We start from the raw sequence: 24,051 nt of genomic DNA on the forward strand, positions 1-24,051 counted from the left end.
AAACAATATTCTATGGTTGCTTTGTTGCTAGTCTAGGATGTGCAATAGGTCTATTCAATGCTTTTTGCCTCGTGGTATTTTTGACTTGCAATGGGTTTATCAGGCTGTAACCCTATTATAAGTTAAGGTGCCTCGGTACTACAAATAGGTCACTAACAGTATGGTCCCTAAATTTCCCACTCCCTCATATATAATCCTCTTGTCCTAAGAGTGGGTTAGATGTTCATATTACTAATGTGATGGTCACTCTCAAAACTTTTATAGCCAATCTTATGGGGTTCTCCTGCCAGCTTGGAAGAAGTAAGCTGACATGTTGGGAGTGGCTTGAACCTGTAATGAAGAGCAACCCTTGGCCAACAGCCAGCAAGAAAATGAAGATGTCATTCCTACAACAAGAAGGAGCTGAATTTTGCCAGTGACTGGAAGAGGACCCCCAGTTCCTAAAGAGAAAGCCTGACTCACACCTTGATTTCAGCCACATGAGACCCTGAGCAGAGGACCCAGCTATGCTGTGGCCCAAAACTCAGACTTTTAGATCTGTGAGATGAATGCATATACTGTTTTCAGCTGCTAAATGGAGGGTAATTTGCTACCAATAGTAGCATCTTCTCATTGAAGCCTTCTCATCTTCCCATCAAGGAAGTGAGGTCCTTGATCCTTTCCCATTCCAGGGCACTACAGGCCAGCTCTGCTCCCTTTACTATGCAGTAGCTACATGGTGTGGGGGCAATACACTTTGTGATCAGGTGAGAGTATGGCCGGGTCACTGCCCAGTCATTTTGGGGCACCAGTACTTGAAGGAGTATCTGGTGTTTATGCTGTGTGGTTGGTTGTAGAATGAATGAAAACACATCTGTGTAATGTACCTGGTAAAACTTTTATTTTTTATTGGAACAGATAGGTCCTGGGTTGTGCTTCTGAGAGCTGTTTGGGGTAAACTTCAACCTGGGGCCCCCCGGCAGTCAGTAGCCCAGACCTCATATGATATGAAATTATAGCATGGGGCCCCTGCACAGTGAGGGTGAGTGGTGATTCACATCCATCCTGAGATTTTTCTGGGACTCTGAAGCCTCTTCTTTCCATTTCCCATTTCAGAGTTGTGTGTTGTGTTCCCAGCATGCTCTGCAAGGTCAGCATTCAATAACGTTGAAGCAGTGAACAGTTCATAGAAAGAATTTGGCACAGTGCCTGGTAGACTGTAAGAGCTCTACAAAGGGCAGCTTTTATTATGTCCATTTTACAGATGAGGAAACTTGCCTGAGGATGCTGATCTGAGTGTTATTTAAATCTAACAGATTTCCCCCATTTTATCACTTAACCTTTAAAGAAGTAGGTTTCCTGGGGACTTTACAAACTGTCTCAAACCCTTGCTGACAAATGAACGTCCCTTAAACCCAACACTTCCAAAAAAACTGGCCCTCACAAGCATTCATGAAGGATTCAGGACTCTAACAAAACCAGGAAGGACCAAATTCCAAAGCAAACAAACTGGCCTCATTCCCCACCCTGTGGAGGGTGTTCACCCTGTTCTGCTAAAGATAGATCTTGGGCCCTCCCCAGGAACTTCCTGGCTTTTATTTGTCATCCCAAACCTAACTTTTCAAAGGTTTTTCTTTGGAAGCGTGGGTGTGAAATTGCTTCCCTAATCACATCTTGCAGGAGGATCTCCAAACATCTGTACATTATTTGAAAACGAAGCATCCGGTTGGGACATTTGGGCGTGTGTGGGACCCTGTCGTGGTGGGATGAAACAGCAGGGGCACGTTAAAAACATGTTAATAGCGCTTTTAAACAGAGGCAGAAAAATTAGGCAAAAATTACAAATGGCTAATTACCTTGGCTCAATTACACATTTAATCAAAAGCCCGCCTCCCCCACTTTTAGTATTAGCATAAGAAGGAAAATAGGGCGCTTAGAAGTCTAAGCGATAAAGATCTTCTCACCGAGAGCCAAGGGACAAAACTCATTACAGATAAGCCTAGTCCTCCCTTTTCCCCCGGATGCCTCTCCCCATTGCTAAAGAAGCAGTGGCTCCCCGGGTAGCTGACAGGAAATCAGTCCTGCCCCGCGGCGCTGCTTTCGGCCTGCCAGGGGTAAGAGGCGCACTTCCTGTGCCCTCCTTGCGGCCAGACTGGGGTACACGAACCTCTGGAGGCTGCGACTTGGGAAAACTCCGCCACCGATTCTTAGTGGCTCCGGGAAAGGGGGTGTGGGACTTGGAAGGACTAGATTTTGTAAGCCTGGGATCGATCTCTCCCCTCTCTCCTCCCCAGTCGCGGACTCGGCCAATGGAAACTCGAAAAGGGGGGAAAAATTAAATCTCAAGTCAACCTGAGTGCAAAGGCCGATCGGCATTGTCTCCAGGCGGGGAAATGCACTGGGTTGGGGGTGCGAACAGGGGGCGCGGGTGGTGCGCCCCACCGCGGCGCTGTCAAGGCAGTGAAGCCGAACAGGAAACCCTCTCGCCCTAGAAAAGGCAGCTTGTCGCCTCCGTCTTTTCCCCAGTCTCGGGCCAAGCCACCCTATACCCCACCCCAAGTCCGGGATCAGCGAACTGCGCGGACTGGGGAATCTAGCCAAACGCGCGCAGCGCGCAGCGTCTTTAAGAACTCGCACAACGGGAATCTGGCAGCACGTCGGCCTCAGCAGGCTGCCTCCCTCCTCTGTCTCCAAGATTGAGCCAGAGTCACCCCCAGCCACCAAACTCTTCACAGTAGAGCTCGCAGCTCCCGGGGTGCGCCTGCAGAGCAGAGCTGTGGGACCCTTGGAAGGCGGGAGCCAAGCGTGGCCGCTTTAAGAGCGCGGAGCGCGCGTCCCCGCCGCCGGCTGCCACGGGCTGCGCGCCCTCGTCGACCCAGCGCGTCCCCGCTGCCGCGCGCCCCCGGCTCGCTCGCTCGCCCGCTCACCGGCTTTAAAGTCTCTGCCAGGATCCATGCTCACATGTTACTTCCTGTATGGAGGCATGGCCAGTTTCCAGCCCCGCGCTCCCGATTCCTCCCCAGCCTGCGCCGGAGCCACAACTTTCAGGAGCATGGACTGAAGGCGCCCTCGCCCCAGCGCCCCTCTGAGATCCTTTGTGTTTTCCTGCGTTTCCTCCGGCCGTTTCTATTCTGGGGGGCCCTTCGCTCCCCGCTCCTCTGTCCTTCCCTTCCCCGCTCGCAAACATGCCTCCTTCCTTCCCGGGGCCCTGGAAGGAGCTGCCTGCCTGAAGCTCGGAGACGCCGCGCCGCGCTCAGCCCGCCGCCGCCCGCCGGCTCTTCGGCTGCGCTGTGCTGCCGACTCAAGTTGGAGATCTTCGGCTGCTCGCCGCTGCCGCCCGCGGTCCCTGCCTGCCCCGGGCCCCGGGCATCGTCGCCGTCCTCCCACTCCTCGCCCTGCTCGCTTCGCTCGCTCCTGTTTGAACGGTGACCAGCTCTTCTCCGCCGAGAGGATCGTCCCCAGCGTGGCTTTGCATCCCCAGTCACTTTTTGAGATTTTCCGGGGGGGCGCTCGGCGGCTTCCCGGATTCCAGGGGGATTCGCTGCCGAGCGTGGGGGGCCGGTGGAGCTGGCGAGCCGGGAAAGCGCCCAGGCTTAGCGGAGGCTCGCACGGAAGCAAGAACTTATTCAACAAGTTTACCCCCCCTGCTTTCTTCTTTTCGATGTGCGTTTTCGGACATGCGGAGGTTACTGGAACCGTGTTGGTGGATTTTGTTCCTGAAAATCACCAGTTCCGTGCTCCATTATGTCGTGTGCTTCCCGGGTGAGTGCCGGCGGCCGAGGGGACGCAGCCCCGGCCCGCGCGCGCTAGGTATGCGGAGTTGTTGCCGGAGCGCGGAGCTTGGGCGCCAGTCCTAGAGACCCTGGAGAGGGTGGAGGGGGGCCGGGCTCCTGGGGAGAAAAAAAAGGATCTGCTTCACTGGTTCTGGCGATGTTTAGGGAGGCTGGTGGTCTGGGAGGGTGGAAGCTGGGGACGGACGGGTAGGAGGATTGGAAACCAGGGGTCTGCTCCCGCTCTGGTTTTGGGGGAGGGGAGCGCTCGGGGAAGCTGGAGTCTGGAGAAAAGGGGACTTGCTTTACTGATCCGGCGCCAGTCGGGAGGCTAGAGTTGTAGGATGGTTAGCGAGACTAAGGCCATGAGAAGGATGCTTCTGTGGGTTTTGGGGGGTCCTGGGTGCTTTCCTTGCTCCAGCGGGGATTGAAGGAGCTCTTAAGGGGGGCTTGTTTTGCAGTTCTCCGACCCTTTGGAAGCCCTGGTGTTCGGGGGTAGTAGCCGGTGGTTGGCCGCGGAGCATTAGGATATGGGGAACAGCGACGATCTGGTCTCAGGGGCCGGGGACGCCTTTCCCTACCCCAGCTTGGGTCTGGGGCGCGGGCTACGCCTCGGTGCCGGCGCGAGGTAGCTCTCTGGGCACGGGGGCCTGGGCACAGTGGGAGGGCAGAGAGCAGGCGGTTAAGGGAGATCGGTTCCTCTCCCGTCTCGCAGCCCCCTTCCTCGGCTGGTCTGCCTTCTTGGGCTGCCGGGGTCGGGGCGCAAGGGGGCTGGTCGGCGACTGGGTTGCCTTTCGCGCCGGGGCGATTTTTTTTCCCCACTCTCGCGCGCCCTGCCTGCCTTCATCTTTGCCCTTTTGCAGGCTGTTCGCGGCTGATGGACCCAGACCCACTCCTTTCTGACCAGGTTAAGACAGGAACAGTATTGGCCACTGGTGACAATAATAAATCACTGCACGTAACCGTATGCCGCTCGGCGACCCTCCACTTCCCGCAGCCGGCAGACACCCTCCTGGCTTCGGGAGGGCAGAGGCCAGCTGATTTCCTCTCCCCTTTGGCTGGGCCCCTGTGCTGCATCCCCAAGCTCCCTCGAAGCTGTCCAGCTCCTTCCCGGGGGATGGAGGCCAGGTCCTCTGCCCTAGGCTGGGGGAAAGGGTGGGAAAAAGGAGGCGACTCTCTTTATTGCTCACTCCCATAAGAACAGAGAATTCCTCGTTTTTCTGCCTTCTCATCCACCAGCTCTTGGATACTTGAAGGTGGGGGTTATCTGAATCAAGAAAAAGAGGCAGGTGTCCCGATGTTTCTGCTTTCCCTGGCAACAGCCGCCTGTCCCTGGCGGTCAGAGCGCCAGATTTTGGTGCAGCGGGGCCCCCCAGCCCCGTTGTGTGCCCCACATCAGGGCGCGGGTGTCCTGGTTGCCCTCGGGGACCCTCTCCAGGGGGACTGGCTGCAAGTGCTCCCTTTGCAGGCTCGGTGGTGGCCTTGAGGGACAGAGAGGCAAAGCACTGTTATTTTTTTGGCACCCCCTTTTCTCTCTGCGTATCCTTCAGTCCCCAAAGCTGCACTGAGCTCTTGCCACAGTCCAGAAACCCAGCCCTGAGGCTGAGCGAGGATGTGTCCACAGTAACCTGGAGGCCTGGGGTTTGTCCACCAGAGTCCTGCCTCCACGGGAGTACAGACCGTAGGGCATCTACCCTGAGAAAGAGCTGCCCTTTCTCCCTTAAAGACCACCGGTCAGTGTTTGCATTAGTCGTCTTTCCTCGCCAGGACCTCCCTTGCCACCGACTTGCCGACTGAGTGGGTTCAGGTACACATAGGGGTCGAGATTTGTGAGGGCCACACTTAAATAGAGGAAGGGGAAGGCAGCGGAGGACAGCATCGAGAAACAAATTCCCAATTCCATTTCTGGCATAATACTCGGTGATGTAGTTAATATCCCTAATGTGGTTTTCTTTCTTTCTTTCTTTTTTTTTTTTTTTGTTGTTGTTGTCTAAGAAAGCTTGAAATCCAAAATGGGACTGCCAGGGATGCCGCCTTGGGGGTGGGGGCTTGGACATTTTCGTCTTCCTTATTTCTGGTGCCCACGATGCGAGGTAAATAGTCTTTACCCTTGTCCAGGAGTCGAGGGGTGTAGGAAAGGGAAGGGACGGTGGTGGGAGACACAGGGAAGACAGGTGTTTGGTTTGGAAAAGTGCAGCCCCGCAGTGTACAGCCGCTTTTGGAACCAGGCAAAGTTAAAATGTCAGAGCCATGAAAGACACCGGCTTTCGGTTTTCCGAGGGTGCCGCGACGCCGGTGGACCTCAGGGGGCGCCCCCGAGCCACTCGTCGAGTTCCTGCCACCTCCACTGGTGGGTCTCCGCCACCTCCACGCCGCCGGGATGGGCTCACAGGCCCACGTTGGGAACTGGGGGCTGCGACGCCCCTCGGCGCCAGGAGGCGGCCACAGCTCTGCTCAGCAGCTCCCTCTGCAATCGGGTGGGGGGGGAGTCCAGAGTTCGTGGGGGACTCCCATGATACTTGTGAAGCATTTCAGTGTTTGACCAGAGGGATAAAAATGCTTCTGGTTTTGGATTAGGATCTTCTTTGTGAGATCTTAACCCAAATCCAGTTCAGGATACAGGGTCTCTGTAGTCGCAGAGGGCTTTGAAAACAGTCCCTGGCATAGGTCTTTCCGCAGGGAATCGGAAACAGCAAAGGGTGGCTTTTACTCTTTGAACAGCAGGGCAGGTGTGGAATCCGCCTCCCCTTTAGTGCTTCAAGTGATGGCTTTCAAAGCGCAAAGCGGAAGGATTATCAAACATGATATTGTGCATCTTACATTCTTCTATATCTTTTTCAAAAAATTATGAAAAAATATAGAGACAGAAAAATATAATGGACTTCTATATATCTCCTACTGGGCTTCAACCATTGTCAACTTGGTCTGATTTCATCTATACACGCTCCTCCCCATCACCCTCCTTAACTCACCCCCCCCCCCGTCCAAATCTTTTTTTTTTCTTCTTTTTTCTTTTTTTCTTTTATACACAACAGTGAGATTCTTGTTACATATTTTTACATACACATAATAATAGCAGTATAATTTGGCCAATTTCATTCCGAAGTACCTCCCCTTTCCTCCCCATCTGCCTCCCCCTGGTCACCTTTCTCTACTCTGCCGTTCTGAACACATCATTTTAAAGCAAAGCTTATTCTGATTCATCTAAATATCTGATCTGTATCTCCAGTCACTGGATGTAAAATAATGTTACTTCAAAGGGTTAAATTTTATCTCTTTTGCATTCTCTAGATATTCAGCACAAACTCTTAAAAATAGACTTCTCTCTTGGCCTTCCTAGTGAAACTTCTTTTTGATTCCAGTGTTTCGTACTGTGATTACTTTGCATCCAGAAGACTGGTTAGAAACACTTCAGATGGACAAGCTCAGCTGTATAGCCTGATAATATCAGAATCGGAAGATCCCTGATTGATCCTGTGAATCTGGATTCCCCTAAGCCATCTCTTCCTGTGTGTTCATGTTTTGCATGCTTCTTAGAAAAAGGCAAAAGTAGTATTTGGAAGTTGACCATGTTACTCTCAGAAATGGTGTAAGTGATCACACAGATACTCCCTCCCCATCTCAGATATATAGTTTGAGAACTCTTTACCGGGTCTCTAAACTAGATCTTTTTTTGACAGTGTTTATAAAATAAATTTTTCGATGTTCTCTCCTGGATGGTGTTTATGGGAGAGGGTTGATGAAACAGGAACATTTAACACAAATAGGTGTAACAGGATCTTTTGAAATAGAGGGAGTGGATGGTCCCTGGAGGAAGAATGGTTGTAGGAAAGGTTTACTGACATAAGAAAGGTGCCCTTCCATGGTGAATTGTTGAACACATCCTGTTGTCACTGGAAGCAAGGTTATGTTGTTTACATGAAGCTTTCTAGGGGATGCCGACAATTTAATGCAACCAAACAAATTTTTTCCAGATTTACTTTTCTACTGAAAAACTCCTAATATAACATCACATAATGGGTTATAATCGTGCACCAATTGAAACGGACTTTCTTGCTCTTCATATAATATCATTTTAAATGCCCTAACATGATTATTACTTGTTCTCTTTCTTATCTCTCCTCTTCCATTTTTCTGGCAACTTCTTAAAAGAAAGAAGAAAAAGTCTAGGCACTTGAATTGTTATGACCTGGGTTAAGCATTGCTAGTAGGTTGTTTTTACATTTAACCTTTGACTTTGAAAGGTGGTGGTGGTTGCTTTTTTTTTTTTTTTTTTTTTTTTGTAGTACTATGGATTGAACCGAGGGATGCTTAGCCACTGAGCCACATCCCCATCCCTTTTTTTATTTTCGTTTTTTATTTTGAGACAGGGTCTTGCTAAGTCACTGAGTCTGGCTTCAAACTTGCAATCCTCCTGACGTAGCCTCCCAAGATGCTAGGATTACAGGCATGCACCACCACACAGGTTGTGGTTGTTTTTAATTTTGATTCCTACCCAGTGTTTTACTAGCAGTATGTGGGGCCATGAGTGTCATTTCTGAGCAGGATGAAGATTATGAGTGTGTATTCAGAATCAAGAGATCAGAAGTTATGATTGACACTTTATCCTGGGGCACATCTTTCTTGAGCCATATTTTATAATGGGAAAAATTGAGGACATTTGAAGTTTTCTCAAAAGTATTTGATACCCTTCAGTAAGTCCTTGGTACACTTTGGTTACAGATTGACTGTTATCAGATGATGAGTGGGAGTCATTTGCACTGTGTTTTTGGCTGCATCAGTGTAGGGAATAAAAGGTCTGTAAATCTAATAATATAGTAAAGTCAAGAGAGAGGACCCAGTCTTAATTCTCCTCCAGTGCTTAATCTGGGTCAAGCCAGCAGCCACTGCTGAAGTAGAGGGAGGAAGGAGCTCAGGGAAGTGAGAAATGTTCTGAGACTGTGAGACCTTTCGTGTGGAATTTGGCAACCATTACTGAATGTGTCCCAGAACAAGGTGGCCTGGGCACATATTAGGCCAAAGTTGTCTGTGCTTGCTTTTGGCCCTTGGTAAATATTTGCAAAGGATTAAAAGATCAAATACCTTCATTTCCCTTTCTGAGGAATGGGGGTGACATTCTTGCCTGCAAAGAGACAAATGCAGGACTAGGACAGTGTTCTTTGCACTTAGGAAATCAGACACCCATCTGTAAAAAAGATCATTGGCTACTGACCTTGCTTCAACTTGTTTTGATGCTGTGTTTATATTGAGTTGTAACAAACAAGCAAAACAAAATAAAAAATAGTGACTCCAGGACTGGGGTCTTGGCTCAGTGGTAGATTTGCTTAACAGGAGGCCGTGTTTGATCCCCAGCACTGCAAGCATGCACACATAGAATCATTCTAAAAGTGGTGTTTTGCCAATCTGTGTTTACTTCCCCATTTTTTCCCTATAATTCTCCTGTCTTAAATTTCCAGAGCCAAAGAATTTTAATCTCTAAGAAGAATAAAAATCTGGAAGTAACTTCAGTGAATTTCCCTTTGAGGGAAGTCCATGATGACGGAAACGTAAGCAGGAGATTCATTCTTGACCATTATTCTGAGAAGGATGGCCAACTCTGAAAGTGGTGGCTGTGCAAGATGGTTGGGTTTAGCTAGAGGATGCCATGAACAATGTTCCCCTCCTTTAGGTACACCTGTAGTTGGAGAGGCCATTTTATTTGGCCTCACATGTAGCAAAATGTTTGGTGTTTTTAAAAGAAAAAAACATAATCAATGGAAAATGACTTACTAGGTCTGTGCAAGCTCATGGTTTTGATAGGCACTTGATATGACATTTAAAAAACATTTTAACAAGTGTTCTTTAGACTGGGTTATGATAGTGTATCCGGTTCTCTATGCGGGTTCTCTCTTTTGGAAACTCAAAGTGGGTGATGTTACTGTTCTACTTGGTTGCCTCTGGTGGGAGGTGATTCACACCATGAATGAGAACTTTGGTATGTGTCAGCCAGTTTAGGAGAGTAAGTGTACTGTTGCCAGCACAGAGCAAGAAGAAATCTTGTAGTAGTTTGGAACTTGTTAATGCTTTTAACTTTTTCTAAATAGGTTCACACTGGAGAGTTGTATGGAATATAGAGGATTAAGAATTTGGGCCTTTGGAACTAGCCTGCTTTGTCATAACTAGCTCTGCTCCCTAAGACAAGCTACTTAACATCTCTGTGCCTCTTTTTGTTTTTCCCTTTGTGAAATGAGATAGTGATAGTATCCTGACTCCTCAGGTCCTTATGAGACTTGCATGAAAATGCATGTAAGGACTTAACATTGTACATGATAAATAGTAAGTTTCAATACAGTAACAATTTTTATTTTATTATGTGTTAAAGAGATTGGATAGGAATATATGGAAAGGGGAAAATGGATCTAAGGACACCTGTGGGTATAAACACACTTTTTTAGGGGGTGGGGAATACTGGAGATTGAACCCAGAGGCACTTAACCACTGAGCCACATCCCCAGTCCTTTTTTGTAAATTATTTATAGACAGGGTCTCACTAAGTTACTAAGTTGCTGAGGCTGACTTTGAATTCATGATCCTCCTGCCTCAGCCTCTTGAGCTGCTAGGATTACAGGTGTATGCCACTGTGCTTGGCCTCATTTGTTATATTATTTATTTATTTATTTATTTATTTATTTTTATTTTTTAGATATCGATGAATTTTTATTTATTTATTTATTTATTTGTTTATTCATTTATATTGGTGCTGAGAATTGAACCCAGTTCCTCACACATGCTAAGCAAGTGTTCTACCCCTGAGCCACAACCCCAGCCCTTTTATTTGTATAAAGTACATATAATGGGTTTTTGTTCCTGGCTTTGCTATTAGGGGTGGGGGAAAACCAATGGCTTGAGAGCATCCCATGTCAGATTAGTAGCATTGTTAAATTTTGAGGTGTAAAGAAATGAGATCATGGACTGGGGCTGTAGCTTGGTGGGATTGCCTAGCACAGGTGAGGCACTGGGTTTGATCCTCAGCACCACATAAAAAATAAATAAATAAAGCATAAGATTAAATTCTTTTTTTAAAAAAGAATCTGCATCTATGAATTGTGATGCATCCTCCTCATTCACATTGCAAAGGATGTATCTTCCTTCTCTGCTTCAAATGGGAAAAATGCTTCCTGCGGACTGAGAAAGCTCCATGTGAGTCTCCCAGATCCCTATGTGGGAAGAATGGCTTGGTGCTGCACCTGTGGTGGTGGTTCCTCTTGGACTCTGTCACCTGCAGGCAGTGACTCTGCTCTGTTGCTGTCATTTTGGGGTTTTAATTCGGCACCACTGATGGGAAGCAAACAGTAATATTGGGTGGCCACTCTCCTTTGGCACCTGGGTGACCCGCAACACACAGTGTTCCTGTCTCCCTGTTTTCACAGATCCAGACCTGCAGAGGGGATGAGAGGGAACCACAGATCCAGGCAAGGCCCCTGTCCTCTAATCGCTTTTTTTTTTCCCAGACTGAAATCAGCCTGATGCTTTTCTGGCCAAACAACAAAATGTGATTTTAAACTACTTGGTTTAGCTATTTTTGGTGCGTAGCAAAGTGACACAGTTGGCTGCTGAAATCTAGCAACAGAAAAGGAAGGATTGAAAGCATAGTTCATGGAATATGTAACACTTCCATGGAAGAAAATAGGACAACTGGTCTTATTTTTGGGACTGTGATACTATCTTTCTAAGGAGGCAAGCAGAGCGGGTTGTATAATGTAGCGGATTCGCTTTTGAGGAATTCATATCAGTTACTCTATGAATCAAAGAGCTGAGTTCTCATGCTGCTGCTGCCGCCTCACGAATTCCACAGCGCACTTAAATCAGATAAACTCATTAATTTGGAATAATTTGGGGAGGGGGGTGTAGTCGCAAGCCATTTATCAAGCATAGTCTCCATTAGGAGACATGCTGTTGATGTCAAGATTGTCTTTAAAACTTCTTCAGAATTGCTAGGAGGATTTGTTATGCATTAATAGTCCTGTCCATTTAAAAAATAATGCCCCTGTCTCTAAATAAAATACCAAAAAAAAAAAAAAAAAAAAAAAAAAGGCTGAGGATGTGGCTCAGTGATTAAGCAACCCTGGGTTCAATCCCCAGTACAAATAAATAAATAAATAAATACTCCTTTTTCTGAAGTGTTTCCTTTTGGTGACTGTGGAGGCTCAGGACTGGTGACTTTTCTTAGTGCTGGCACTGGGTGACACTACTTGCCTTCAGCAAATGACCCAGCATCTCACGGAAGTAGGGTTGGCTGGTGCTGGGATTCTGAGAATTCCAGATATACATACCTTTTGTTCAGAAACCACACCAAGGCTTCACACACTGAGGCTGGACTTCTTTGTCCATTGTAGCAGTTGCCTCGCGCAAATATGCCTCAGCTTTTTCATCTCTAAAATGGGTGCAAGGTTATAATAGCTCATACTCACTGAGCACTTGCCTGGTCTAAACTCTGCTTGGGTTTCTTATATCCCTTAATTCTCTTTGGAAGTAGAGACCATGCCTATTCCCACTTTGGAATGAGCAAACTTGAGCAGAAGGAGGTTTTCGCTCATCTGAGGTTGTTACCTGGGCAGTTAGTGGGGGTGACTGTAATAGGTTTCTCTAATCATCTCTCAGGATTATTTTGGTTTTCAGACCAGTTGCTGTTTGAAGACAGTTCCCAGACAGTTTTTCCTAATTGCACAGGAGAGACAATTAAGACACCCAGCTTTACACCTCCTAGTGTATTATTTTTCTTATGTAAGTAAGTCCCCTAAATACTGGGTGGAATAAAGGTGTCTTCCTGTATCTGCTACAATTAAATAAGGAGGTAATGCAATTAGCATAGGATTTTATTTGGTTACATTGAAGGGACGACCTTTCAGCAAATTACTTCAGCTTCTGAATAAGCCGATAATAACTGCAGATAGACTGAATTTGTTGGTGGTGAGGGGTTTTTTTTTTTTTTTTTTTTTGACTCCTCACAAGAATAATCGAAATTGATTTGATTTGTCACTTGAGAACTACTGTTTGGGGCATTGACTATAGTTACTTGGTAATAACGTGGTATTTTTATTATCCTGTATATCATCTGAGTGTGGGCTGCAGACTCTGAATCACGCGTGACTTCAGGAACAGGTCTGAGGGAGCTGGACTGGAACGTGGCAAGAGATGGTTTGGATTCTGGATTTTTCCTCTAGAGTTTTGAACTAGCTCAGGATGGTTGGTTAGCCAGCTGTGGAATTATGGCAAGGTTTTTGATTACTTTGGGGTTACCTCACACTTTACTACATAGCGAGTAGCTATGATTCTATACTGGGTAGGTATTGATTCTATACTGGGTAGGTTAGCAGTGTTGTGGTCTTTTTGCAATGTGCAAATCAGGTGCCTGGTGCTTATTGTGATTTGACTTGTGCACTTCCCGTTAAATTTTTCCTGTGAGTTTGCTTCCTCCGTGCTAAGATCCCTTCCATTATCTTGCTAACATTGCTACCAGATACCTCCAGGGGAGCCAGGTGTTAACCATAAGTCCCATAGGGAAGAGAGTATTGCCTCCAAGTCTGTGGATTGTACAGTTCAAAAAGGGTGTCTTTTAACCGATGGGCTGGAGGATCCCAAGTTCAAGGTCAGTCTCAGCAACTTAATGAGGCCCTGAGCAACTTAGCGGGCCCCTGCCTTAAAATGAAAGGTTAAAAATGGACTGGGAATGTGGCTCAGTGGTTTAGTGCCCCTGGGTTCAATGCCTGATAGAAAAAATTAAAATAAAGGGAAAAAAAATATATCACCAGGGAGTAGTAACAAGGTAGTAGACAGATTCTGGTTAATGGAATGCCTGTTTCCCCACCCCCAGAAACTCATTTATTCAGCAGATATTTATTGAGTACCTATAGGCCAAGAGTAGTGATAGAGTGGTAAACAAGAAGGACTTAATTTCTGCTTCAATGGCATTTAATTACATTAGTGAATAGCAAGGTCGATACAGGGTACAACAATAAGAGCATGTAGCCCAGGGACAACCCTGATTGGGTATCAGTGCTCCTGGTCCTTGAGGATAAGCAGGAGGTGTTTGGGTTGGTGATTTGAATGAGCTAAAGTGGGCGAAAAAGCACCAAAGTCAACTATAGAGGGTTAGTTGTGAAAAAGGAGACGGTGTTCTTGTGTGGTGGTGCACACCTGTAATCCCAGTACCTCTGAAGGCTGAGGCAGGAGCATCTCGAGTTCAAAGCCAGTTTCAGCAACTTCAGCAAGACCCTGTCTCTAAATAAAATATAAAAAGGTCTGGGGATTTGGCTTAGTGGTTGAGCACCCCTGGGTTCAATCCTAGGTAAAAAAAAAAAAAAAGGGGTAAAGCACCTTTGGGTTCAATCTTCTGCACCTAAACCAGAAGAAAATGAGTATGCTCTAAATGTCAGCAGGAGTACAGATCGAAGGCAGTGGCATCAGATGGAGATGGATTCACAACCTGTTACTGTTAGGTAGGAGTTCCCAAGGTGACAGAGGCCTGGGTACAAGAAAAATGCTGCTGGAGAAGACAGGGAGATGAGTCATCAAGTCCCATTAGCATGACAACTCCTGCCACTGAGGAATTACTGACTTTGATAACTCCCCATGATAACTCGTGCAACAGGTTTGGTATTCTAAAATAACTAATGGGGGTTAAGTGGATAGTGTGTTGTTGTTTTTTTGGTTTTTGTTTTTGGTATTGGGGATTGAACCCAGGGGTACTTAACCACTGAGCCACATACCCAGCCCTTTTTAATATTTTATTTGGAGACAGGGTCTCACTGAGTTTCTTAGGGCCTCCCTGAGTTGCTGAGGCTGGCTTTGAACTTTCAATCCTCCTGCCTCAGCTCCCAAGGTGCTGGGATTATAGGTGTAAACCACCATGTCTGACAAGTGGACAACATTCTAATTAAGTGTTCTAAAGTAACCAGTGGGGGAAAATTGACTACATATATAATACCCCTTAGTAATACTATCTCAGGCTTTGTTTGTTGGTGTGTTTTCAACAAACTTTCAATCTTATTTCTTCAAAACTCCAGGTTAAAAAAAAAAAACAAAACAAAAAACAGGTTCATGCATGCCAACAAAGTTATGGATGCCTTTTAAAACTATCTGAAGCTGGGCACAGTGGCACTTGCCTGAAATCCCAGCAACTCCAGAGGCGGACGCAGAAGGATCACAAGTTCAAGGCCAGTCTGGGCAGTGTAGCTAGAGCCTGCCTCAAAAAAAAAAAAAAAAAAAAAAAAAAAAAGAAAAGGACAGGGAATGTAGCTCAGTGGTTGAATATCCCTGGCTTCAATCCCAGTACCAAAATAAAACAAAACAAAAAAACCCTAATGATTGGGGTGTTGAGGAAGGAATCCGTCTAAAATGAGAAATCAAGGCTAATTCTGACTCTTGTGTCTCAATGTAGAAAAGTATAGAGAAGGCAGTTATTTCGATGATCTGGATTTCTGTACAAGGTATTTAGCTGACAAATAGTGTGTTTAAAACAAAAGATAAAAAAAATGGAGCCTTTCACATTCATGCCTTGGAGTGTTTCCCAAGTACCTCCTGTGTGCCAGGTGCTGTTCTATGCACTGGTAAGACAATGATGACCAAAACAGATGGCACCTCCTGTCCTCATGGGATATTCCCATAAAAGGCTGGGTTACTTTGGAAAAATTGGGAGTTATGGCAGTTTTGGGCCTGTGTTCTTGGTTGGCAACAATGCTAAGCCAGAATTAAATAGCCACTGCCCCTTGGGATGGGGTGCTCACCTGGCCCGTAGCGGTTATTTACAATAGTCAACTGATCCCTGGAGGTATTGACTGCCCTTGTATAGATGATTACTACCTGAGGGATAGTTTTTCTTTTTTTTTTTTTTTTTAAATGCTTGTTCATGGTTTATACTGCCTGGATTGGTTGTATGTCCATGTATGTGTGTGTGCACAGGTGCTAGGCTGCTGATGGGATTTTCTTTTCTATTAGTCTGGCCTATGAAGCTGAAGCTCAGCTGGGCTAGTTGGGTCCTCTTTTTGGCTCTGCAGATAGCCTGCTGCTGGCATATTTTATAGCCATGTGTTGACTTCTGTTGGTGATCTAAATAATTATTAGTTTGATCAATGAAAAAAGTGATTTGAATAATTTCTCATTTGATGGAAGAATTGGCTCCCTTGGTACTTTCTTGTTATCAAAGTATGCAAGATGAGGATGATGTGGGGTATTTTAGTCAGGTTTTTGTTGCTGTGACCAAAAGATCTGACAAGAACAATGTAGAGGAGGAAGAGTTTATTTTGGGTCATGGTTTCAGAGGTTCCATTCATGATTGGCTGACTCCAAAGCTCTGGGCCAAAGGTGAGGCAAAACATCATGGCAGAAGAAAGGAACATAGCTCAGGACATAGCAACAGGAAGCCAAAAGGGATCTCTGCTCACCAGGGCCCCAAAGGCATTTCCCCAGGGCCTACCTCCTCTAGCTACACCTTACCTGCCTGTAGGTACTGCCCAGTTAATCCATGCCAGTGGATTAATACACCCATTAGGTTAAGACTCTCATAATCTAATCATTTCACTTTTGAAAATTGCATTGTCTCACATGTGAGCTTTTGGAGGATACTACATATCTAAACCATGGCATGGGCCAATAAAGGGGGAGGCCAGTGATCAATATAGTATAATTTGAATAGATCAGTATTGGAGATGCTGTATTAATGGGTCCCTAGCCACTTAATTTTTTCACATAATGTCCCTGCACCTCTAATTTTTGCAAATGGATTTCTAATAAATGATAAGAAGTATCAAATATCTTAAAATTTCCAACAACATATGAAAGCCTGAGGTTTGTATTGAGTTAGAGTTGCCGCTTTTGACATGGACAGACAGAAGATTTAAGGGAATGGATTCTCCATCTGTGACTTCACGCCTGATTAGACTGTACATGCTCTGTGAGGACAGGCCCATGTCCCTTCTCCCATTGTTATATCTTCAGTGTCTAGATGGCAGTAGTCACATTTGAGAACTGACAGAATGAGTAGATAATGCTCTCCAAAATGACCACAGGACATTTTACAAGACACTGATATCATTGCATGTCATTTCCAGACATCTAACATTTGTATATTGTGTCCCCTTACGAGATATCAGAGATTAACCTCTCCCTTAAGAGAATTTGGAGGGTAGATGTTGTCATAGTGATTCAAGTCCATCTTGTGAAAGGGAAAAAAAGCTAAATTTGCATCTTCTGTTGCTGGCCAGCAAGGTTATTTATTGCTGATGACAGGATGTATTCCAGTTAGAGGGCAGAATTGTATGCTGGGTGGTTGCTATCACAGCAAACCTCATCCCCCTTCTGGAATAATTTAGGCTACATTCTCTTATTCTGGTGGTCATTGTGTCATAAATGGCCTTGGTTTTCAAGTTATCCAGAAGTAGAACTCTCATTTCTCTTTGGTTGTTCTAGAAACAGTATGGTGAGGTATGTAGAGGGCAGCAGAGCCTGCTGCAGCTGACTGTGTAGTGGAAAGATGAATGTTGATCTGTTGCTTAGTGATGACTCTGGGCAGGTTGGTATAGGAGAAGGCCATTGAAATTGATCATTTTTGCTTGAGTTATAAGTACTGACTGGTCTCCCCACCTTGGCTAATGCCCAGAGTTAGACACTTGTTGGCATCAGGGTGATTCCAAATGTTTTTGGGCAGAGGCTAAGTTTTCTAGAACAGATGCTAGTCTGTGCCTGGCCTATTTTATTCTTTATCCAGGAAGTTGTTTTTTCATCTAAAACTGTCATTCTTCCTATCTTGCATATGTGTTAAAGGTCATGAGTGGAGGGTGTGGAATATCCCTTGATAGTTTTAGGTATCAGTTCATTGTTTTCTCAATTTGGGGAGAAGCTGCTGAAATTATTTCATGGGATAGGAGGTGGGTCACTCTGGTATTACAGTTATTTTTGAACATGTTTAAGGCTATGCTTTTTGGAAGAAAAATTTCTTAGCTAATTTCTTAGCTGCTGTTGCTTTTTTGTTTTTAATTTTTGATATTGGGGATTGCTGGGGGTGCTTGACTATTGAGCTACATCTCCAGACTTTTTATTTATTTTTTTAAGACAGGGTCTCACTTAGTTGTCGAGGCTGGCCTTGAACTTGTGATCCTCCCGCGTCAACCTCCTGAGTCACTCGGATTACAGACGTGTGCTACTGTGCTCAGTTGTCCTTTGTTAACTTTGTCTAGTTACTTAGCTTATTTGGTTTTCTCATCTGTAAAGTAGGGATAATGAGAGTTTTAAACTCCTAGACTCCTTGTAAAGATTAAATGAGATTTGTGGGCAAATCATCAGAAAAGCATTGGGGATACAGAACCTTATAAATAGTACCTGTTTTTAATCGATGTTTTCAAGACTTAGGCAACAAATATTTGCATAAATATGCTCTCAACTAATGCCAAGCAATGCCATGAAGAGTTGAGCAAGTTGGAGCTCACGGAGAACAGAGACCCCATAGATGGCAAAACCAGAATTGGAACCAGCTCTCTGGATGTTGTCACGCTTCCTTCTCTGCTAGGAGAGTAGATGGTAGATGAATTTAAGACCCATATGGCTACTCAATTTTTTATTGACAGCAATTTAGCAAAGATGGCTCTTGTGTTACTCATTTCTGTGGTTGTTACAAAATACCTGAGATAATCAGGAGAATTGTTTATTTTGGCTCACAGTGTCAGTCCATTTTCATTTGGACCTGTGGCAAGGCAGTACATCATGATGGGAGCAGGGAGTAGAGGAAGTGTTTTCACCTTATAGTGTTTGATAAGTCACTTCCTAAAGGTTAAACCACCTCCTCACGGTTCTAACCACAAGGGCCTTTGGAAGACACTTTAGATCCAAACTATAGCAGCTATTAAAGTTTAATCTACCCTGTATACCCCACAGTTTGAAGAAATGGATTTATGGGAATAGGTTTTTCTTCCTAATACTGTTGGTATTTTCATTACTGAAATGATCTGTGTTAATAGGATGTATGTGCCTCGTTATAATAGCTCCATGTTAAAAATGGGGACCATCATATCCTCTGGTTGCATAGAAACGAAGCCATGCATCGAAAGTCAGCAGTGCGTGACTTCTTCTTGCCCCTGTATTATTTTGCAAATTTTCTACAGAGGGTTAGAAGTTGGCGTTTGAGGTGAGGGTTCCTATTCCCTTAGTCATGGCAAATGTTGCAAACTGATCACACAAATATTTCTGCCAGAGGTGTGTCCTGTCTTTGCTCTACTAAGACATATTAGCCAATCTTTGAAAATGCCATAACAAGGGGAGCCATACTCAGTCTTTTATGTCCTTGGAACTAGTTGTGCTGCTAAATGGGCAATTTTTAAAGTTTCCTGATCTGTGAAGTTGTTTTGGTTTCAGATTTGACTCATTTGTTTATTGAGGGTTGAAAAAAATCCAATCTCTTGGTGGTGGTTACATCATACTGTAATTGGTGATATGTACTCATGGAGGTTTGGGGATCTAAAATGACTTGGTTATTTTTCCTTTCTTTAAGGCCCTGAGGTTTTGCATCAGATATGGCACTCTAGGACTGTTTGTATTCCAATGTGACACCTTTCTGAATTCTTAGCTATTTAAGTAAGTGTTAAGTATGGGCTTGGTGACAGCAGTTTTAAAAACTGTGACTGACTTAATGGGTCCCTTTCCTCTTGTTTATACCTGGTAAAGTATCTTGCACTTATTATGAATAAGTTCATTGTTACCTTTAAGTTAGCTTGTTTCTCAAAATTTGAGTGGTCCTCTGGTGAGTGTTGTTTTTGTAAGGAAATTGGAGAGTAGGGATGAAAGGAAAAATGAATTTTTTTTTATTTGTTCTAATTCATTATACATGACAGCAGAATGTATTTTGATTCATTGTACTTGAATGGAGCATGGTGGTACATGATGTAGGTTCATACCATTCGTGTGATCATGCATGTACATAGGGTAATGATGTCCATCTCATTCCACCGTTTTTCTCACCCCCATGCCTCTTCCCCTCCTATCCCTCCACTCTGCCCAATACAGAGTTCCCCTTACCCCTTACCCCTTACCCCGTCCTCTTTTATGGATCAGCATTCACATATTAGAGAAAACATTTGGCCTTTGATTTTTTGGAGTTGGCTTATTTTGCTTAGCATGATATTCTCCCAACTTCATTCATTTACCTGCAAATGCCATAATTTTATTGTCCTTTAAGACTAATATTACATTGTGTATATATACCATAGTTTCTTTATCCATTTATCTGTTGAAGGACACCTAGTTTGGTTCCACAATTTAGCTATTGTGAATTGAGCTGCTATAAACATCGATATGACTGCGTCACTGTAGTATGCTGATTTTAAGTCCTTTGGGTATAGACCGAGGAGTGGGATAGCTGGGTCAAATGGTGGTTTCATTCCAAGTTTTCTAAGGAATCTCCATACTGCTTTCCATAGTGGTTGCACCAATTTGCAGTCCCATAAGTAATGTATGAGTGCACCTTTTCCCCTGACATTCTCGTCAACTCTTTGTTGCTTGTGTTCTTGATAATTGCCATTCTGACTGGAGTGAGATGAAATCTTAGAGTAGTTTTGATTTGTATTTCTCTAGTTATTAGAGATGTTGAACATTCTTTCACGTTTGTTGTTGATTGATTATATATCCTCTTCTGTGAAGTGTCTGCTCAGTTTCTTAGTCCATTTATTGATTGCGTTGTTTTTTTGGTGTTAAGTTTTTTGAGTTCTTTATGTATCAGCAAAAGGTATTCTTTTGTGAAGCTGACATCAGATATATTATTGGTGATCGGTACATACCAGATACTCGGATGGCATCGACTAATTTTTTTTTTTTTTTTTTTTTTTGCGGTGCTGGGGATTGTAAACTGATTTTTTTAAGTACTTATTTTAGATGTTGATAGACCTTTATTTTATTCATTTATTTTTATGTGGTGCTGAGAATCGAACCCAGTGCCTCACATATGCTAGGCAAGCACCCTCTACCACTGAGCCAGCACCAGCTAATTTTGTATTTGGTTCCAAGATATGCATTTTTTCCTCTAAAGGCCCCCTCTGATGGTAAAGTCTTGACTCATTTACTATGAAATGTCTATAGAACTGCTATGTCTAGTTGGTAGCTACTAGCCTTGTGTGGCTGTTGCACATTTGAAATGTGGCTTGTCTGATTTTTGATGTGCTTTATGTATAAAATACACATCAGATTTCAAAGGCATAGGAAAAAAGGTATGTAAAATATTAAAATTTTACATTGGTTGCCTATTGAAATGATAATATTTTAGATATAATGAGTCAAAATACCATTAAAATTAATATCACCGGTTTCTACTATTTCACATGACTACAATAAAACTTAACATTTCAAATTAAAGGAAACTTAAAACATGACTCATATGCATAGCATGTATCATCTGTGTACACAGCATGTGCTTTTATCTGAGTGGTCATCTGGAGCGCTTTCTCCAGCCTTACCTAACCATGTGGATGTACCAATCAGAGCTATAGTCCTGTGTAACCCTGATTACCTCTTTTGCCATCCTTACCCCCTCAAAAGTTAGAGCCAAGAGAAACTCTTGATCTTCTGGAAGACACTGTGACTAGCACATATTGGAGTCTGGGTATCAGGACAGTGTACTGTGTTTATTAAGATTTGTATCCTAGTTTGCCTATTTGTGAAGTGGGGTGACAGCCCCTGCTCCCTGAAGTTGTTTGAGCAACACATTAAATAAGGCTATTATGATTTAGATATGAGGTGTCCCCCAAATGCTCATGTGGGAGACAATGCAGGAAGGTTTAGAGGTGAAATGATTGGGTTTGAGAGCATTAGCCTACTCAGTGCAAATGGTTGAATGGATTAACTGGTTGATGAATGTAGGCAAGTAGGGAATGGCTGAAGGTGGGTCATTGGGAAGGGTGCCTTTGGGGCTTGTATTTTGTCCTTGTTGAGCAGAGTTCTCTCCCTTTGCTTCTTGATGGCCACAAACTGCTTTCTTCTTCCACACTCTTCCACCATGACGTTCTGTCTCACCTTGGGCCCAGAGCAGTGGAATCAGCTGCATATGGATTGAGACCTCTGAAACTGTGAGCCCCCAAATAAACTTTTCTTCCTCTAAAATTGTTCTTGGCAGGTCTTTTGGTCATGGCAGTGAAAACCTGACTGAAACAAAGTCCATATAAGGTGCAATAAAAGGCACACTGACACTGCTGGGCATACAGAAAGCACTTGGAAATAATAGCCATTATTGTCATTTTACCGACTTGCGAGTGAGCACTGAGCAGAGTTCCTGGCATTGATTTCTCCCTCTGGTTCCTGTTGATGATGTGTCATGGGTTTTGTGGAGGGTTGCAAAACTCACTGGCCTCTGCTGCTGAAGAAATCCAGAGGCAGCAGCGAACACCTTGAGCATTCTAATTGAGCTCCTGCTCTGCAGTTTGAAATGCAAAAGGAACCTCAGAGATCTTCAGAGATTGCACGTGGCCCACAGAAGATCCATGACAAAAGTGCCCATGGGTAGCAGCACTCAGTCCCTTCTACCTGGATGGGAGGATACTTTGTAATCTTTCCTCATTTGGCATCCCAGACCCTTGCTTTTGCTTTTCTGGTTTGTTTTATCCAAGCCCAGGTAACCGTTTTTTAGTGGCTAGCCAAGCCCATGCAGTATCTGAGCTCTGGACTGCAGGTTATTCCAGTGGTCCAGCCTTTATTCAGTACGGCTGTGGATTTATTTGGTCAGTTGGATTGGGTGGTGCTGTCTACATCTGTAAAGAGTTGGGACATCCCAAACTCCTCCTAGGGTGTTTGGTTCCTTTCTCCGACAGAATGTTAAAATGAGTGACTCTTTCAAGTAGAGTACATATTCTGTACTTTTCATTCTGCTACAGTCATCCCTTGGTATCTGTAGGGAACTGGTTCCAGGACTGCCAAGGACATCAAAATCCACAAATGCTCTGTCATTTAAATAAAATGGTATAGTATTTGCATATAACCTCTGTGCATCTCCCATATCCTTTAAATCATCTCTAGATTACTTCTGATACCTAATAAAATGTAAATCCTATGTAAATGATTGTTATATTGTGTAATTGTCATACTGTATTGTTTAGGGAATGTGACAAAAGGTTGGTACATGTTTAATAGAGATGGAAACTTTTTTTTTTTTTTTAATATTTTTGATTCTTCTTTGCAGAACCCATGGATAAGGAATCCATGGATATCGAGGGCCAAAGGACCCATGGTACTTAATGGGGAGAAAGCTCTGTGAGGTGTGCCCAGAAGCTCTGTGGCATTGGATCCTGTTGTGTTATTGTGCCAAGAATGTGGTAAAGGGTGGTCTGTGTTGTTGAGGGAAGCAGAGGGACAGCTGGGAAAAACCCATCCCTGTTTAATTGTTTTTCAGGTTCCCACTGGGAATACTTCCTTTGCAGGGAGCTTGGCTGAGTGGACACCTACCCTTTGTTTGGTGCAGGTGATAAGAATCTGGGTTTCACTTGTAAGTTCTTTTACAAGGAATAAACAAGGATGTTAAAGTCTTCCAGTGAGAGTGGCCAAGGGGTGTGGGAGGAGGCTGCCTTGGAAACCCAGGGGAGGGCTTCTGAGAGCAGCTGCACTACCCACATGGGAGGGGGAAGAGAAGCAGTTCTCTGAGGACTTCCTCACACTCTGCAGCAGAGCCAGACTTCAGAGTGACTCTTAAAGGAGACGGTTCCCCGGCTGGTTCTCTTCATGCAGAGTATTGGCGGTTCCCTGCTTGGGTAGAAGGCAATCCCCTTTGTGCAGAGGGCTGTGCTTGCCCATCTTCCCCAGCAACAGCTGCTTTTCTCCCTGCCTCTTCGTAGTATTTTCCACTGTAAGCCCTGAGCCATCTCTCTTCCACGCAGTTTGTGAGGGACAGGGAGGGTGTCTTGGAATTCTGCTACTCTCCTTGCATGGCATTTTTATTGTGCGGCTAAGGGAAACCACCAGGTATTGAGCACCTACTGTGAGCATGAGCCAGTAAAATGTAATAACCTCCTTTCAGGCTCAGGATACATATACCTTCCTAATCTGTTTATCCTTGCATTTCTGGTGTGTTCAAATAGAAGTATTGCTAGATTAAGAAACTTGCTCAGGTAACTGAAAGTGCTGGGACCAGGGTCCTACTTCACAGCTAGCCATCTTTTAAACACCGTGGTGCTTCTATTCATACATAGATAACCATCTACACATCCTTTGAGCTCTTAGTACTTTTCTGGTAGCTGAGTTCTGAAAGGGGGAAAGGACTGAAGGCTAATTTGGACAGATGTCTTAATTCTGTGATATT

At 44.6% G+C, this 24,051-nt stretch overlaps 1 protein-coding gene across 4 annotated transcripts in view; it reads left to right on the forward strand.

Annotated features, from left to right (window-relative positions):
• Window positions 1–2,049: 2,049 nt before the first annotated feature.
• Window positions 2,050–24,051, forward strand: part of PTPRG (protein tyrosine phosphatase receptor type G) — a 718,545-nt gene continuing 696,543 nt past the window's right edge. Inside the window, exon 1 of one of the 4 annotated variants that reach the window (XM_079114373.1) lies at window positions 2,050–3,741. In XM_079114373.1, coding sequence (XP_078970499.1) covers window positions 3,657–3,741 — 85 coding nt within the window. In that variant the 5' untranslated portion in view covers window positions 2,050–3,656. The remainder of the gene's footprint in view (window positions 3,742–24,051) is intronic. The other 3 variants (XM_079114370.1, XM_079114369.1, XM_079114371.1) reach the window with 3 other exon arrangements.

Source organism: Sciurus vulgaris (genome assembly GCF_902686455.1).
Source record: "Sciurus vulgaris genome assembly, chromosome: 16".
NCBI lineage: Eukaryota > Metazoa > Chordata > Mammalia > Rodentia > Sciuridae > Sciurus > Sciurus vulgaris.